General features: G+C 39.0%; 2 protein-coding genes across 6 annotated transcripts in view; both read left to right on the forward strand.

Annotated features, from left to right (window-relative positions):
- LOC127439204 (retinal guanylyl cyclase 2-like) overlaps positions 1 to 6,998 on the forward strand; it is a 28,532-nt gene extending 21,534 nt beyond the window's left edge. Inside the window, exons 18-20 of one of the 2 annotated variants that reach the window (XR_007896883.1) lie at positions 112 to 200; positions 2,558 to 2,732; positions 2,894 to 3,527. Coding sequence is in view for 1 of the 2 variants with exons in the window: in XM_051695357.1 (XP_051551317.1) it covers positions 112 to 199 (88 nt within the window). In the remaining variant the exon portion in view is untranslated. Of the gene's footprint in view, positions 1 to 111; positions 201 to 2,557; positions 2,733 to 2,893; positions 3,528 to 5,906 lie in introns of those variants that run through there. The other variant, XM_051695357.1, reaches the window with a different exon arrangement.
- Positions 6,999 to 7,840: 842 nt separating this feature from the next.
- On the forward strand, positions 7,841 to 17,653 carry LOC127439593 (uncharacterized). Of its 4 annotated transcripts, none has more exons than XM_051695777.1 (5): positions 7,841 to 8,395; positions 9,966 to 10,953; positions 13,257 to 13,318; positions 13,632 to 13,679; positions 13,814 to 17,653. In XM_051695777.1, exons 2-4 carry the CDS (start codon positions 10,006 to 10,008, stop codon positions 13,636 to 13,638), a joined length of 1,017 nt encoding a protein of 338 aa, XP_051551737.1. In that variant the 5' UTR covers positions 7,841 to 8,395; positions 9,966 to 10,005; the 3' UTR covers positions 13,639 to 13,679; positions 13,814 to 17,653. The 4 variants fall into 4 exon arrangements, 3 of the variants coding, with proteins under 3 accessions (XP_051551737.1, XP_051551736.1, XP_051551738.1); XM_051695776.1 differs by having other exon boundaries at positions 7,844 to 8,370; positions 13,814 to 17,651; XR_007896994.1 differs by lacking the exons at positions 13,632 to 13,679; positions 13,814 to 17,653 and adding an exon at positions 11,112 to 13,034 and having other exon boundaries at positions 7,857 to 8,370.
- Positions 17,654 to 17,661: the final 8 nt, after the last annotated feature.

Raw genomic sequence — 17,661 nt, forward strand, 5'->3', positions numbered from 1 at the left:
ATCCTATCTATTGCTATCTTTGTTGCATTATGTACATATTTAAGAAAACATGAGGCAAATATAGTTGCCATTATTCTAATGGTGATATCTTTTCTGTATGATGCCACAAAGGGCAAGCAACCATGGTATCAGCTTAGATGAGATTCCAGTGGACAGGCGGCAGAAGTTCCTTGATAGGCAAAAGAGGATGAGGGACTGAGGTAAGGAAGGATTACATTTTCCATTTCTTTTTGGTGGATTTTAGCATTCAGCCCAAATAATCTAAGAAAGTAGTTGTTTTTGTTCTAACAACTATACCGACAAGTTTGGTCTTCAGCAATTCAAACACACAGACTAAACTCTGCAACTTAAAGGGATAGTTCACCCAAAAATGAAAATGTAGTCACTTTACAGTACTCACCTGCATGCCATCCCAGATGTGTATGACTTTCTTTCATCAGCAGAACACAAACAAAGATTTTTAGAAGAATATCTCAGCTCTATAGGTACAGTACATACAATGCAAGTGGATGGTGACTAGCACTCAGGCCCGGTTCCATTAGCCCTTTTCCACCGACATGGTTCAGGTGCGGGTTCTTGGGCCAGTGCGAATTCTCGAACTGTTCCGCACATTTCCACCACAGAAAAGACTGTTCCGCACCGGTTCTACACCCCAAAAAGCTTTCTGGTCTCTACACAGGAACTGATTACATCAGGGGACGGAGGGTGGGATAATGTTTCGTCATCATGGTAAAGTTTTCCCAAACAACAACAGTAGCTTCTGTCTGCAGCAAGGAGTACTTCTTTGCTCTATAACAATAAAAACCCAGAAAATTATCAGACATCAAAAGTGTTCAGGTAACATGACGAAACAAGTGCTGTACTTGATATGGTATATACGAAGATCCGAGATAAACTAGAGAGATCGCAAAGGAAAAAAAATACTCTACGAGAATAAAGATGCAGCATGAAATGATGCACGCCGCCTTCAATTGGCCAAATCAAAAACAAATTGAAAAACACTAAAGGGAGTACAGGGTCCATAAGAAGGACATGATCAAAAGCGACAGTAGACGGAGCAACAATGTTTTGGACTCTGAGACTAACTAGCCTGCTAACTAACCGGGGCATTGAATTTAGCCAGTAACGCTCGTGATAAACAGGGAATCACCAGTGTCCTCTGCAGCTGATCTCAGTAAGTTGTTATATTTGCCAACTTTGTTAGCTTTTCTTACACTGTTTCTTACATCTTATTTTGTGCATTGTTTTGTTCTGTAAGGGGACTAAGTCACAGAGTTTAGAAGATCGCGGCTATCTGTTAAGTAAAACGGTGGGATTCTCAATCAATAATATTATATGCTATGGCAAAAATACAAAAACAACCATCTGCTACACCAATGTTAATAATGATTCCACTGAAACAGTTTACAGAACTTAGCAAGTTAAGCCATAGTTCATACAATTTAATGTAATTACATTACCTTTAGTGTAGATGTCGTCTCTGACAGTCTTGTTGAGCAATGTAATAATGATGGATTGCATTAATCCATATGTTTAAATATGTCCTCAAAAACAAGAGTAAAAGCTGTATACAAACACACTGTGACGCGCAATATTTGTTTATGTTTGAGGTAGTCACGTGAAACTACCACGTAGACAGTAACCCGTTATGTCACCGTTCGGCTCTCAGGTCAGTGGAAAAGCACGGCTGGTTTACAATAGGCTCCAGATTGCCCCAGCCGTGAACCAGCGGAGCACAGGCTCGGCACGAGAACCATCGCAATTTCGGTGGAAAAGGGCTATGAGGGTGCTTCTGAAAATAGTGGGGGTGCTCTGTATAAAGTGGAGATGTATTGTAATTACAAATTTTCTAATAGATTAAATCAGGTTTAAATACTACTAAAACAACGTAAAGAAAAACATTTTTTATTTTTTTTTATGTACAAAATATTTATTGCTTCATTTTTTTCCCACATGATCTGTCACTGAAAATGACAGCAAAATGTTGCGCCTGCAGATTAGGACATACTTATTTGCAAAATCATACACGTTTATAAGTTTTGATGCAGCATGTGTTCACAAAATGCAGGGATTTGTGTGTGCTTGCTGGGATTCAAGGATATCTGCTTGTCAATTTGCAGTATTAGTCTTACATATTCAATTGAGCAGGGGTGTGCAATTATTTTGGTACAGGGTCCACATCAGCCGTTATGTTTAACATGGAAGAGAGAAGATAAAAAGTTCTGCATAGTATCTTTCAAGCCCAGAAGTAGTAGTGCAACTCATGCTCTCAATGAATGATGCACAATTTTCTGAAGTGTATACTGATGGGACCATTCTGCGATTGCTTGAAGTTCCCTACGATTCAGTACACCTGACATTGCATCACTAAGCTGACGCTATGGCGTGTGTCCTTCTACATGACCTAGTTGAAACCTTTCTACAATAACGGCATTATTGGCTATGGTGTTTAAGCCCCGCCCTTTTATGTGCAAAGCTGTCTGGTATAAAAGCGGGTGCGCAAACACCATACCTCAGGATTTTCTTCCTTCAAGACAGCGATTTATCTCTCGTCTAGAAGCCTTCTACTACTTCGGCGTTGACATACATGAGTCAGCGGGCAGGATCTTCATGGCAACGAGCTCCCCTGCAGTGTTCCGGCAAACATTTACTCCACCTTGCCGCTTGATGCTTCGCTGGTGAACAGGCCGCTTCAGCATCCTGATTCCCTGCAGCGATTCGGCAGGAGTTTTGTATCCTTATAAGCTATTGTTGATATTGTGTGTGTGTGTGTGTGTGTGTGTGTATATATATATATATATATATATATATATATATATATATATATATATATATATATATATATATATATATATATAAACTAAAAGATCTGCTTACGTGTTTGTTCCTTAAGTGCTCCTTATGTGAGGGACACATCCCGCCTTCAGATCAGCATGAGAGCTGCATTCACTGTCTGGGCCACGGCCACGCAGAGACAACTCTCATAGAGACAGACTGCCCTCACTGTGAGGGCATGAGTCTCAAGACACTTCGCTCACGAATCGGACGATTCAGCTTCGGCCCTCTGCAGGAGCGCACGACCACGTCACATTTGGTGGTTCTGATGCTGGGGATGATGTATGTCTCTCACTGCTTTTGGAGGACATTGCCACTCCTTCCCCCAGCGAGGGTGAGGAGTGTGCACGCACCACTGACAAGGAGATGCTTCACGTCCTTTCAAGGGCAGTTGAAAAGCTTAGTCTCAAGTGGTCTTTCCTCAAGCAAATAGACGAACAAGGCTACGATCCGGAGACGTTCAAAGAGCTCCGCACAGCTATGGACTTAGTGCTGCGAGCCACGAAAGTCACTTCACAGGCCACTGGCAAGTCAATGAGCAACCTGGTGGTTTTGGATCGTCACATCTGGCTGACCCTCACGGAAATGTGCAACGCAGAAAAAGCTGCTCTATTTGATGCTCCGGTGTCTCCAGCCGGCCTTTTTGGTGGCTCTGTGGATAGATTTGCTGAGTGCTACGTCACGACTATTTTGACTATGTACGTCACGAATATGTTGTCACACATGTCACACATTCAATCACATGCAATAAAGAATGCAAAAAAGAGTACAGTGCTAGTTGCACATGCACGAGACGCTCACGCTTTTTCAATAAAGAGCTCTTTCCCACTTCAATGCCCACACATTATGCACAACAGCTTCCCATGGTGAGTGGCGCATTATATCATACAATGAACAAACCAAATTGCCCTCTGTTCCGTTACGCAGCTGCGTGGTGAGCCCATATGGGCATTTCCGACTGGGTGCTAAAAAGGATTGAACATGGTTATACAATCCAATTTGCACATCGGCCGCCACGTTTCAATGGTGTTCTGTCATCTATGGTTCCATCCCAAGACATGCCAGTGTTACAAGCTGAAATACACAATCTTCTCACAAAGAACGTGATAGAGGTTGTTTCAGATGAATTAATAAGCCAGCTTTCCACTGTGCGAATGCGTGGCAAGCCCTCACGGGTGTGTCAGACTGGGTGTTTAAAAAGATTGAGCACAGTCATACGATTCAGTTTGTACGCCGGCCATCTCGCTTCACCAGCACTTTGTGATCTGTGGTCTGACCACAGGATGTGTCGGTGTTGCGCGCAGAGATTCACAGTCTCCTCGCAAAAAACGCGATAGAGACTGCCCCAGACTGCGACACATACAGTGGATTTACAGCCGTTATATCCTCGTTCTGGAGAAGGACAGCAGGCTTCAGCCCATTCTAGTTCTGAGATGTTTGAATCGCGCGCTCGCAATGCGCCCATTCAAAATGTTAACTCAGAAACAGATCTTATCGCACATCTGTCCTCAGGACTGGATGCGTTCTTCATGTACCAATTGCACTGCATTACAGGCGGCTTTTTAAAATTTGCGTTTGAGGGAACAGTGTATCAATTTAAAGTCCTTCATTTCAGTCTGTCTCTGGCTCCCTGCACGTTCACGAAATGTATCGATGCGGCGCTCGCCCCATTGAAAATGAACGGTGTGCGTGTTTTGAATTACCTCGACGATTAGTTATTACTAGCCAATCAGATTCACTACTGAGCGAACACAGAGACTTGCTGCTTTGCCATATTGAAAATCTGGTCTAATGTCAACTGGCCAAAAAGCGCACTTTTCCCCAACCCGTAAATCTCCTTTTTAGGAATTCGTCTCGACTTCGTGATCATACGTGCGCACTTCACAAACAAGCGTGTACAGACCATTCTTCGGTGTCTGTCTCAGTTCAAACTGGAAAAACATTATTGTAAATATTTCCTAAATACAATACTTTTTTATGCAAAATCTCCACTTTCACTTTCACTTTTACATCTGAAAGTCACATGTGGTGCCTGTTTAGTTTCACTTTCACATCTGGATTACTTTTATGTTGGTTTTATGTGATTTTTGGGGCTACAAAGGTCTAATCACCATTCACTTGCATTGTAAGGACCAACAGAGCTGAGAAATCATTCTAAAAATCTTTGTTTGTGTTCTGCAGAAAAAAGTCATACACATCTGGGATGGCATGAAGGTGAGTAAATGATGAGAGAATTTGGGTGAACTATCCCTTTAAGTTGCTATTCACACTTAAAATCTAATAATTAATAAACTCCCTAAATGTAATATGGTGGCTACATCGATAACATCAAACCTCATTCTCATCGCATCTCGTGACCAAAAGTGGTGAGGTTTGATGTAGCTGCCATGTTTGATTTCAGTGCTTTTTCACTGATTCGATTTGAAAGTGAATAACAACTTTCATTATGTTCATCACACAAAGTGATGGAAAATAGATTTGGAAAATAGCTCATGAATCATATTGCAATTACTGTGGGTTTATGTTATCTTCTTTGTCCCTTTTGGAGCTTGACAGTCACTGTTCACTTTCAAAATATGAATAAGTTCACTTTTTAAATAAGTAAATACTTTTTAAAAATTCATCTTTTGTGTCCCACATTAGAAAGGAAGTCATATGGCTTTGGAGAAACATTGAGGTGTTTAAATAATGAAAGGATTTTGATTTTTGGGTGAACTATCCATTTAAGGGGTTAAAAGCCTTTCTTAAAACTAACATCAAAGCAACAACAAAAAAAAAAAAGACATGCTTAGTTTATACTGGTTAGTGTGTTTTTGTGACTGGTCTAAATGGTGGACCAGCATAGTCATGCTGTTCACGAGGGAAAAATGCTGGTCAACCAGCATCATCTGACAAACCAAGGAAATCTTGCTGGTTAAGCTAGTTAAGCTAGGCCTGGTAGGGACACCAGCATACCAGCCTTCAAAAACACAACACATGCTGGTGATCAGCAATGCTGGTCTTTTCAACAGGGTTGTCTTGAATTGATGGCAACTCTTGTACTCATCATATTGTGTTTCTGTGTCTTCTAGCAGGTTGTCATGCTGATGTTTCTGCACCAACCTATCAAATTCAGGAAATCTCAGCAATTGGGGAAGGGAGATGAGAGGGTTCAACTGAGGTGTTAAAAGACCTCTCGAATACCCTTTTTCCATTTGAATTATTCCCCAAAAGAGAGGAAAACCACACCAGGACATCTGACAAGCACCATAAACACTTGTTGCGGGCCAGTCCATCAAAACCATCAGCTCAACAAGACAGCATACCAACTGCTATGGATTGTTACAGAGGACTTCTTTAAGCTGTGTAGAGTTTATACTGCAATTTATCCCAAAATTAAATGCAAACTAAAGACAGTGCTGAGATAACAGATCATTGAGACATACGAGAAAATGAGGACAACAGCACACCCCTCTTCCATCTCTGCAGTTGTTTCTTTCAGACAGTCCTTTGTTTATAAAACAAAAATGAAACAAATGGTGCTTGTTTGTAATTCATGGGCACCTGACAATTTAGTTATAATTCAGTGGAATAATGCCAATAATATCCATGTATTGAAATGATTAAACTACTGTTTTTTTGTTTGTTTGTTTTTTTTCTAGAATGTCAGACGTTAAAAGTTGGCGTTAGTTTCCAAAAAATAACTTCTTCACATTCTCTTTTTGAAAATGGTTTTTTTCATTTTCAGTAATGCATGTGAAATACATTCAAAACATTTGTCATGGCCAAGCTAACATTCTTCAAAAACCCAAGATTCTATTTCAGACAATTGGGTAGCTTCAATTTCCCTTTGAGTTAAGAGTGACAGATACATTAAAAGGAAACTCAAGTGATCTAAGTCAAAAACCATTTGAGTAAACTAAAATTGTCATGTTCAAAATGGAATGGCACATTGTTACTGATTCTCGGCTCATTCCATGAGTATTATGCTGATGTCAAACCCTGCAGTCCTAACATGCGGCTCTCCAGGATGATGCCCTGTCACCTGATACCTCAACCACAATCTGTAGATTACCAGATGAAACACTCACAGAGTCACAGTCACAGTATGTATCTGCATTTCAACTGTAAATCTCACAGTTTTATTTTGTTGTCTGTGAATGTGTAAATAAAGGCTGATTTTAGCGAGAAAGCAGTGTTGTCAGTTTAGATTTCAAATGTGAATCATTCTTGTATTTATAACATACAAATGTTAATTTAGCTGATGTCAGTACGTGAATCCTTGAAGGAATAGTTCACCCAAAAATTATAATTCTGTCACCATTTATTTGCTCTCATGTTGTCATGTTCTAAACAAACCCATATGACTGTCTTTCTACCATGGATCACATAGACATGTTCAGCAGAATGTTAGGGTCTGACACGCTTAGTCACCATTCACGTTCATAGCATCTCTTACAATCACTCATCTCTTTTTATGTTCCATGGAATAAAGATAGTCATATGGGTTTGGAACAACATGAACGTGAGTAAATTATGCAATTTTTTTTTTTGGTGTGAACTCTCCCTTTGATCTACATTACTCTGCTTCCAACCCTCCTAGAAATATGAAAATATTTCTGAAATATCTGAAATCTATATGGTTAAAACTACACAAGAAAGGTAACCAAAGCACTTCCACTATACCTTTAAAAATCTATCATTTTTTTTAAACAACTATAACAACAAAAAAGGGTCATAAAGACTTCTCAGTCATTATATATTTGTTTTCTGGGGCAGTTTAAGTCGTTAGATAGCATTTCAACACAAATGCACACTAAAGAGTTGCAGGTATGAGACAATGGTCAGCACATGTGAGCTAAAGAAAAAGCTTTATCCTTGAGTATAGTGTTAATTCTACCACGGTGTGTTATTTTATATATTTATATATGTGTGATGTTAAAGAAGGAAAGACATCTCTCATATCTCGCATATGTCAGGGCTAATATGACTGATTGATAAAGACGTGCAGAGAGGATAGGGTGTCAATTTGCGCTCGGGTGACTCGAGTAAATACTAAACGGAATCTGAGCTGAATTATAATTCGTCTAGAACTAGGACATGGTGTCTCCGCCCACTTCTAAAAACCGGGTCGCTGATTGGACAAAGATTCGTGATTGAGGCGGAGTCCATGGGTGTGGCGTGAAGTTTGACCGAACTATGATTGGCTTTCGTCTCCCTCTATCACAATCCGAATAGCGGCTCCCAGAGCCAAACCACATTTAACACATTAAGCAACTGATTCTGGTAAAGTGCCGTTGATATCAGCATAGGATAAGTAATACTGCGTCATTGTTTTCAAATTTGAGAAGTTTAAATGAGCATTCAGGAACGCCAAACACCTTAATTTCACCAGAGCGAAATAATTTCCTTCTCTTTTATTTTGTCCAGTGCGTCAGAGCGCAGAATAATGTGTAGATGATAGATATCCGTCTACTTTCAATTAAGACGAACACAACGGAAAACTCACTTGACATGCACTTCATGGACTTCAACGGACAACTACGGTAATATAAGGTAAAATTCTAGGAACATGAAATGGGTAAATGATACCAGATACATTCAGTGACACATTTTGATAAAACCTGATATTTGAATTGTTGTCGTCACATATTATGACTGTATAAAGGCGTTCACCCAGACAACATTTGTCTGAATTAGCCTAATTTCTACTGAGCTATGCGTGACAGGTGTAGTGTTTATATGGGTATCTGCACGCGCGTGTTCTGCTATCGCGCGCGTGAATGCTCTGTTTGTCTACATGTTGCGAGGGAGCATCTAACTGCTTGGCAGCTCTGTCGTTCTCAGCTCTACCCCAACCTCCGTTCCACTACTCATGCAGCGAAGGAGGGTCCAGCCCAAATGAATGTGGGGGGAAAAAAAAAATAGACAACAAACCTTAAAAATGTAGGCCACGGCGCGTGACCCAGTTCCTCATGCTCAACATAGCGAGTGTGAATGTGGAGCACGGTTATTATCCCCCACGCTGGCACGGTTCCAGGGCGGGTTGTACTGTGTGTTTTTCACTGCATGCCTGACAGTCTTTCAGAGGCTTTTAGAAATAAGAAAGGGAAGAAATATATTGAATGAAATGTTGCATTCATTCCATTTGTTTTTTTACAATTGCAACTGTGTAAGCTTTCTAGTTACATTTTTACGTAAATACATTTTTGAAACATCATACACAGTCCATAAAAGAAGTAATGTATACTGTGTTTTTAAATTATTCTTTTGATTTATTTTACAATTGTTTTTTGTCTTAAGCCTACACTCATCAATGTCTCTGTTAACCATGTCTTTCAATAAACATGAATATTTCCTTTACTGATTACAGCTGAACACTGTCTCTCTCTATATATACACACCCATAATAATTACCCATAGCCTGTGGGCTGACCAGGTGGGAAACCATATCTCTTCACCTGTAGATTACACCTGGGGGGCAAGCCAGTGTCTGTTTCAATAGGTGTGTGTAGTGGTCTGAAGCCAGGGTTGGCTGGGCTGCTCCAAGGCTTTTGTGTAGAAGTATTAGGTGTTCTTGGTTTTGGCCATAGTGAATATACAGAAAGAAAGAGAAGATTGTAGTGCTGTGTGTGTTTGACAGATATTTTGTTTTGGCCCCCCTGGAGAAGGCGATCAGTCTCGAGCTGACCTACTTTTCTCATTTACATTAATGTTTTGAGGGTTTAAAGGCAGAAATGTGAAGCTTATACTTATAAAAGCACTTACAATAATTGTTCTGTTAAAACTTGTGTATTACCTATATGTGATTTTATCACACTAAAATCATGTTAACACACACATTGTTTACTTCTTGTGGCATCAGTGAGGTATTTGTACCTTTTCAGATTGGCCCAATTCACTTCCATTGTAAGTGCCTCACTGTTACACACATTTTTGCACTTTTTTGTACAGGAGGGACTTCTAGTAATCAATATTATGCCACAAATGCTGTTAATTGAACTTAATTATATTAAACCAAGTATATTCCTTTAAGTCATGTAATAAACACATTGTTGATCTTACGATATGTATCAAAAACAACTAATCAAAACTAGTCAGAACTGATTTAGACCCTTTCTTTATTCATAAAAACTTTTTAAATCTTTCAGTGGTCACAGGAGAAGAGAGCACCATCCTGCAGTTGCAGGAATGGAGGACACGAGCCACCTGCCTCCAGATGGTGGTGGCAACCCCAATCTATCCTCCTCAACCCTCCAATCAGAGTGTGAAATGGAGATCAGAACGGTCAGGAAGGAGCAAAGTGACCCAGAGACCTCTTCACAAATGCGTGTGAGAAAAGATGATCTCTGTGATGTGCCTCACAAGGTGCCTCGTTTCCAGTATGTGGACTTTCCCTCTCTGCATCAGTGTATCCAACAGTTTTCTGTGCCTCCTCTGAATGGTTGGCTGGGATCATGCTCGTTGGCAAAGGCACCAAACCATAGACCTGTCAGTCCCAAAGAGAAGGTGCCCAAGTATAAGTATGTGGATTACCCCTCTCTCCACCACTGCATTCAGCAGCTGTCTGTTCCTCCGTTAGAAAGCTGGAGTGCAGGGCTGGTCAGGCTCAATGCAGAGGGAAGACAGGAAGGGTCTGGGTTGCAGAAGAGACCTTCTCAGCCTGGGACTGTAAGAAACAACCAAAGGGTTCAGATGAATGAGGCTGGAGATCAGAACATGGAGGACAGGAGTAGAGTAACAGTATTTTCTTTCCAACATACAAACTCAGTCACAGGCAAGGAAGAGAGTCCTGTGGGGAATACTCAGAGAGCCTTCATCTCAGACAGGGAGAGAGGATTGCCAGAGTGGGTAGAGAAAGGTAACGCACCAGATTGTGATTCCAGGTTCGAATCTGGTTCTGGATCTCAGACAGACACAGTGGTGATGAGAAAAGACAGACCTTCAGTTATTAGCATGGTGCACACAAAGAAGCAGCAGCATTGTACAAAGGCAGATCACCGGGAAGATCAATGGGACTCCTCAGATTCAGTCGAACAGGTACCATGGAATACTCTAGAGTTAGTATGCCCATTCTGCCAACAGATGTTCACAAATCCTGAGAAGTTTAGAGCTCACCAGCAGAGCCATAGAGATAAGGTGACTATAAACCTATATTCCTAACTGTGACATTTAACTATTTATAAAAAAAAATACAAACAGTGAGATGCCTCAAGTGATTTTTTTTTTTTTTTTCCCAACTCAATTTAGCACCCAGATTACAAATTAAATATTGCGATGTCCTATTTTTATCACAGAGACCAAACTGATGGGCAAAACTCAAGGTTCACCTGCTGAGTGAGAGCCACTTTGGGCAAACAGATCACACCACAGCAAGCCTTCTTGTGTTGTGATTGGCTACAAGAGTGATTGCAGGCAGGACTATGGAGAGATCATGTTAAACACAAGACATTTTTGGTTCCAACATTAGGGAGAATGTAACGTTTGTCTTGATTGATTAAATGAAGTCTAAAAATTTGACAGAAATGCACAAGCATACAATATGTGTTTGTTTACACATACTTGTGAGAGAACAGACACACAGAGTATTCCTTTTATAATTCATTAGAGGTCAATATTTACTGCCCCACATAAGGATCACCAGACGTAATGGTGTTTCAGCTTAAGGCAGGGGATTAGAACCTTCTACACGTATTGTGTTTACAGTTCCCTGAGGGGTGGATAAAGCAGTACGGGCTAGTGTGCAAGAGAATTACTTATTACATATGGGTTCCCCCACACTGTGTACATGGTGACAGGCTAAATATTTAGCTTTGAGTGCCTACAAAGTAATGGCTATTGTTTATGCTGCACAAACAAACAGGCTTGTTAATTGTTAATGATGATTTGCTATGTCAGCTTTTTATTGTTCTGTGTGTATAATATAATATATATATATATATATATATATAATTTTTTTTTAATTAATGTATAGAGTCTCCAAGCTGGTAGATTTAAATATTTCAAAAATGTACTGCTTGTTTTCAAGTGTTTAATTGGGAGTAAAAAAATTGTTATTTTTTATTAATACTTAAATTAATGCTTGCTCTTTTCAATACAGGCATGTAAAATGCACCAAACCTGTTTGACAGGTTGTCTCTTGGTTTTGCAGATGAAGTCTTCAAACTTTATATAAACAAAAGATTAGAAGAACCCACATCCCAAAAACACAGTGAACCCAGCAGATTAACCTCATTTCATTGTCTTTAACTACAGACTGAACCAAATATAGCACAGCGTCATTAAACCTACGAGCCAACATCATCATTACAAAGCTCTTCACTTAAGTTGTACACTTTAACGTTAAAGGGCTTTTTACAAATTATAAAAGTTGGGACAATGGAGAGAAAATTGCCTTTTGATTACAGCAAAAGCATTAATTTCTTTTCAGGTAAAACATTCATAACTTGCAGTAAAGGTTAAGAAATGTACAGTCAATCTGAGTTACTATGGTCAACATGTCAAAGAGAAACAGAAATATCAGATAGAAACAGCTGTCATTATTTTAATGTTTATCTGTTAATCACGTTTCTTTCATGGATCTCAGTACAGTTAAAGCAACCCACCTTTTGCCGACTTAAGGAATATAAAAATGTAATTCTATAATAGGCAAAAGATTTCAATTGAAAGTTTCATAACACTTTATACTTAAAGCCAAAACGAAGTAACTATACCAACACTGAAACTGGGAAAAATGGCTTCAAAGTTTAATCATCTAGCCAAATGTGGATTATAAAGTACAGTTGTCTCATTCCATTTTGTCTGTGCAGAGTTGACCCAAACCCATGTTTAACAGGACCGATCATAATCTAAGACCCAATTTCAGTCATAACTCAATTTTGTGATGCATTTAGCCTTTCCGGGGCAGTATAGGTAATGTGATCTTCATAACGCATATATCCAGAGTAATTTCAGGACTTTCCAGTAGTCTGTTGTGGGTTGTCACCGTAACACTTTCATTTCAACACAGAACAGATGGACATCGCAGCTAAGACATTTACAGCATTTAATAACAGATCACATGGAACCTTCTATAAAAATCAGAATTAGTGTGAAAAATACAAAAGGCTCTGAAAACAAGGATTTAAACACAAAAACGGAAAAGCAGACTTGCAGGAGGAAAAGAGTGAGACGGACAGGTATACTGTGGTATGCAGGAGGAAAGACAACCATGGGAGCAGGTATTTGTCCCATTTATTAATTTAACATTCAAAATTTAAAACCGATTATTAACAGACTTGTACTAACAATTCTCGATTGCCATCAAAACAAAGGGTGAATTTCACTTTCACTTTCACTTAGTCCTTAGAATCCGACAGAACATACCTAATTTAACCTACAATCTCTTATTGCACATTTTAAATGTTGTAATGCCCCCAAAAATGCCATTTATTATTCTGTAGGTAATTCACAGGTGTCTAATTGGACTGATCTGCTCAGCCAGGAGAGAAATGCTTCACCAAATGTGAGAACACATTCCTTTATGATAAAGACATTACAATATGAGGTTATTACTAAATTGTTGCATCATAAAATATCCAATACTTGCAACATTTTAATGTATTTTAAAAAGTATTCCTAAAGTTGTTGAAAAATGGCAGTTATGCATTAAAGACAGTTAACCCTCATGTAGATACTCAAGAGTATTAGTGCTGGCAGTGCTATGACAAAACCCTGTGGGTTCTGTCACTGAACTATACTGATCAAATCATTCATTATGTGTTCTGTCTGGTCTGTTCTGTGAGTGTAAGGTGCTTTCTTCTCCCTTTCGAACACAGAAAATAATGGATATCCAAGACGGCAAGAACCCAGACCCCAGAAATACAGTGAGCACAGCAGATTATTTCATTGCATGAACTAAAGACTGAACTAAATCTAGCATTGTGTCATTAAACCTATGAATCAACTAGTTGCAAAGAATGTTTGTTAAATACCACTCATGCCATACTTTTTGCCACAGTGCCCGGAGTGTTTCTCCCCACTGAAACCTGCAGATATAAAAGGATGCTCTAATGCATTGCTTCAATGTACTCGATGCCCTACCACTCAGTTCCTGTGTTCATCCTGCCTCTACCCCTGCACATCTACAACTGACCCTGATTCTTCTTCCTGCACCAACACTCTGTGCCCACTGGTCTCCACACTGCTAACATGTGGAGTGGTGTCAGATCAAAAGAGTAAAGTTCTTGGGTGTCCCGAGTTCAGAGCATGTCCCAAGTGTCACAATTTAATTATGCATGAAAAAGGATGCAAGTTTATCACATGTACATCATGCCGTCACCAATTCTGTTTCATCTGCTTGCAAAATGACTGTAAAAAGGATAAGGAAAACTATTGGTCCCTAACTTGCAAAAAGCCAAGAGCAGAAAGACAGAGATTTCTATCACCACAAGCCTGAAAAGCGATTCATTTCAGGCATGGGAACGATTCTATTTACAGCCTATAGACCTTATTCACATTAGCACTATCTTTGTTTTATTTTTATTTTTAATGGGAATGACAACGAGGCTGTGAGAGACAGACTTCCAGTCTCTTCAGTGGGCTATACTGCAGTTTAAAGTGTTTTTGGATCATTCAGTGGACAAAACATTGATAAAATATCTGTCCAAGAACATTCAATATACAAAGAACTCCAGACAACATGAGTTTTGGAAAATCAAATGTGATCTAGGAGCTTTATACCATTCGTGCCATTGAATAGATGATAAGTCTATCCCTCACAGCCTTGTTGTCATTCCCATAAAAATCTCTAAAAATCTAAAGATTGCACTAGCGTGAATAAGGTCTATTCAGGAAATGCATAAAATCTGATTGACCTGAAATTTTTATTTTACTGACCTGGACTATGGTTTGCAGGCACAACAAAAGTATGAAAAATGATTAGTGATTAAACTACAAATCCCATCCAATACAAAAAAATTTGCACTAGTTGACATAGAATATCGGTGTGCAATCTTGTGCTCATCACAAGAGTAACTGATGCGCTCTGTTAAATAACACATGGATTCAGCTAACAAAGCACCATTTATGTGTCTAAATATCCTAAAAATACATTTACCATCATATCTGATAAACCACAAAAATGGTAAACTGGGAAAGTCTGCATCTATTATTGTAGAACTACACATAGTCAGATGTCTTTGAGGGTGGACTCTGACCTGACCTGTTACTGGTGTTTAAGGCCTCTGTGATTTAATCATAGCAGTGACCAAAGTTGGCATCTCACTAGCTGACTCCAAACAACTCGATTTTGGCAGAGTGTCACACTTGCCGAGATCTCACACTCTCAAGTCGGAATATATGACACACTTGCCGATTCAAAATAGTGGAGGGGTGACAGAGATTCCGACTCTCTCTCCAATTTCCTACCCTGTGGAGCTCACCGAAATAACAACAGGAGTACCACATGAACATAAATAATTATAAAAGAGTGATTTAGGATGTAATTCATTTAAACACATTCACAAGGTGAAGTTACTAAGTACTTATCCCCCAAAGGCTTGCCGTAGAACATGTATTTCCATATGCAGCTTTCATTGAGTAAAGAAATTATGTTCAATAAAAACAGACTGTTGTATCTCCGTTCTCTGATTTTATTAGTCATTTTTAGTGTAGGAGAACTCCAGAAAAACACTTTGTGACAGAATCACTATTACAAATGGTGTTTGTGATGATATGCAGCTGTGAGTTTGATCGCTGATGAAAACGTTCAGAACAGCATGACATCTCGTCAGTTCTTCAGTAAAAGAAGCTCACTGGTCACTTGACGAGCCCGCAAGAGTCTGCTTCGGCAAAAGAACGTTTTTCTAACAGTTCTGGTTTACTTTTCCAGTTCTGGAGACATTAACTCAGGGAGTCCCGACGGTCAAAGTATTAACGACCTACCGCTGGCAGATGCTAATATACACTTACCTAATGCACAGTCTCTCACCAACTGGCTGGCGATTATGTAAATTATAAATGATTGTAATTGTACATTGTAAATGAAGGTTACTCCAGACAATCGCAGGAACAATTGGCTAGTTTGACACTGGCTTAATTTGTTGCTCAACAGTTAGTGGGTTGTCAAACTGAAGACCAGAAGAACAATGCTTATTATTACTGCTCTCTATAAATACTTAATTCTGATTTATCAATTTCAGAATTTTCAAAAGTTTTTTACTGCTCACTAAACTATATAATAGGCTTTTGACCTAGGCAACTGAGATTACTCATATAACTGTGCTAATTTCACCTTTCTCATTTCACTCATGAGGCCTCTCTCTAATATAACAGTTTTAAATCAAATCAATGTCAACTAAAAAATGTCAATTTATTTATTTAGTATATAGTCATGAAAAACAGGCATAATGTATAGTGAGCCAGTCATTATTGCACAATAAATCGGGCCACGGTTTTCAAACGGGGGAGGCACGCCACCCCAGGGGGGCGCCAGAGCATGTCAGGGAAGGTGTGGAAATTGATGATAAATTCACCAAGCAAAATCAAAGTACACATAAATATAATACAAATTTATAGTGAAGATAAAGGAAAAAAATGCTAAAATGCTCCAGCTTAACAGACCGTAGCTCTATGGCGCTATAATAATGTTAAAATGTCATGAACGCATGCATATCACGTGAGAGTGCATCCATGTACCGGCTGCACGAGAGCAAATCAATTCACTCGCACACAGATTTCCTTCGCTCTCGCACAAAACTGGACACATGCTCTCACATATACGCTGCTCTATGAAATCTCCCTGCTCTCGCTCAGAGAGTGTGTGTGCATGCTCAAAACGTGTCATATGCACTCGCAAATCAATCATAAAGCCATATAGCTCTGCCTCATTCATTTATCAAGACGTGTCCATTATTACGAATTCAACATGATACAGAGTCGACGTGTCTTCGTGTTTTTGACAGATGAAGTTTCACAGAGACTGGCTCATGTGATGCGAGTTTATCACAAATATAGGCTAAAAACAGTTAAATAATGCCATTATCATAAGGACAAACTTGTATTTGTAATAAAAATAATGCAAAATACAGTTTCATATTATTATTAGAAATACTTAGAGCTGTTAATCACGCATCAGTGTATGATGCATTAATGAATGAGTCTATTATGAATTTTGATATTATGAATTTTGATAATATAACACTAGAGAAAAATAAAAATATATTTTAAGATAAAGCTTTAAATAAGTGGCCAGAACAGTAGCCTACTGTTGTTTTTAGTGGAAGTTTTTTTTTTTTTTTTTACATTTAGCAATATTCAATATTTACTTGGCTATTGTATAGGCCTACACACAACATTGTTGTGTGTAGAGTATTATTATAATGTTTATATATAAATATGCCAAAAAAGGGAGGGGGGTAAGAAGGGCGCAGTCTTGTAAATTGTCTCTCTGTCAGAGGGGGGCTTACTGTTTAAAACTTTGAAAACCCCTGCTTTATGGTGATACAAGACCTTTCAGAGTTTATTTTGCAATAATGACTGAAAGACTTTACATTATCCCTTACTTCTTTTATAAGAGGCCAGCAATCATTCAATTTCAATGATCGCTCTCATTGGAGCAATACAGAAAGATACATTGTTTCATTTTAAGCATTTGTATTAAAGTATTTATATTAAAGTACACCAGAGTACTGTCCAGATTCAGGGTCTTATTGTCAGGCACATGCTTTTGAAAGGCATTAAGGTATAATGGGTATGGATTTGGCAGATGCTTTTCATTTAAAGCAAATTTTAAATACACTCACTCCAAAGACAGGCCCCCTAGAGGAATTTCAGGATAATGCAGGTATGTAATCATATATCACTATT

Source organism: Myxocyprinus asiaticus, chromosome 4 (assembly GCF_019703515.2).
Source record: "Myxocyprinus asiaticus isolate MX2 ecotype Aquarium Trade chromosome 4, UBuf_Myxa_2, whole genome shotgun sequence".
In the NCBI taxonomy this organism is placed as follows: domain Eukaryota; kingdom Metazoa; phylum Chordata; class Actinopteri; order Cypriniformes; family Catostomidae; genus Myxocyprinus; species Myxocyprinus asiaticus.

What these genes read in the sequence shown, in the direction of transcription:
- LOC127439593 (XM_051695777.1), top strand. Translation starts at nt 10,006, where the DNA reads ATGGAGGACACGAGCCACCTGCCTCCAGATGGTGGTGGCAACCCCAAT. An exon ending in AGCAGAGCCATAGAGATAAG is followed by an intron (nt 10,954 to 13,256) that starts GTGACTATAAAC and finishes ATTATTCTGTAG; the next exon opens with GTAATTCACAGGTGTCTAAT.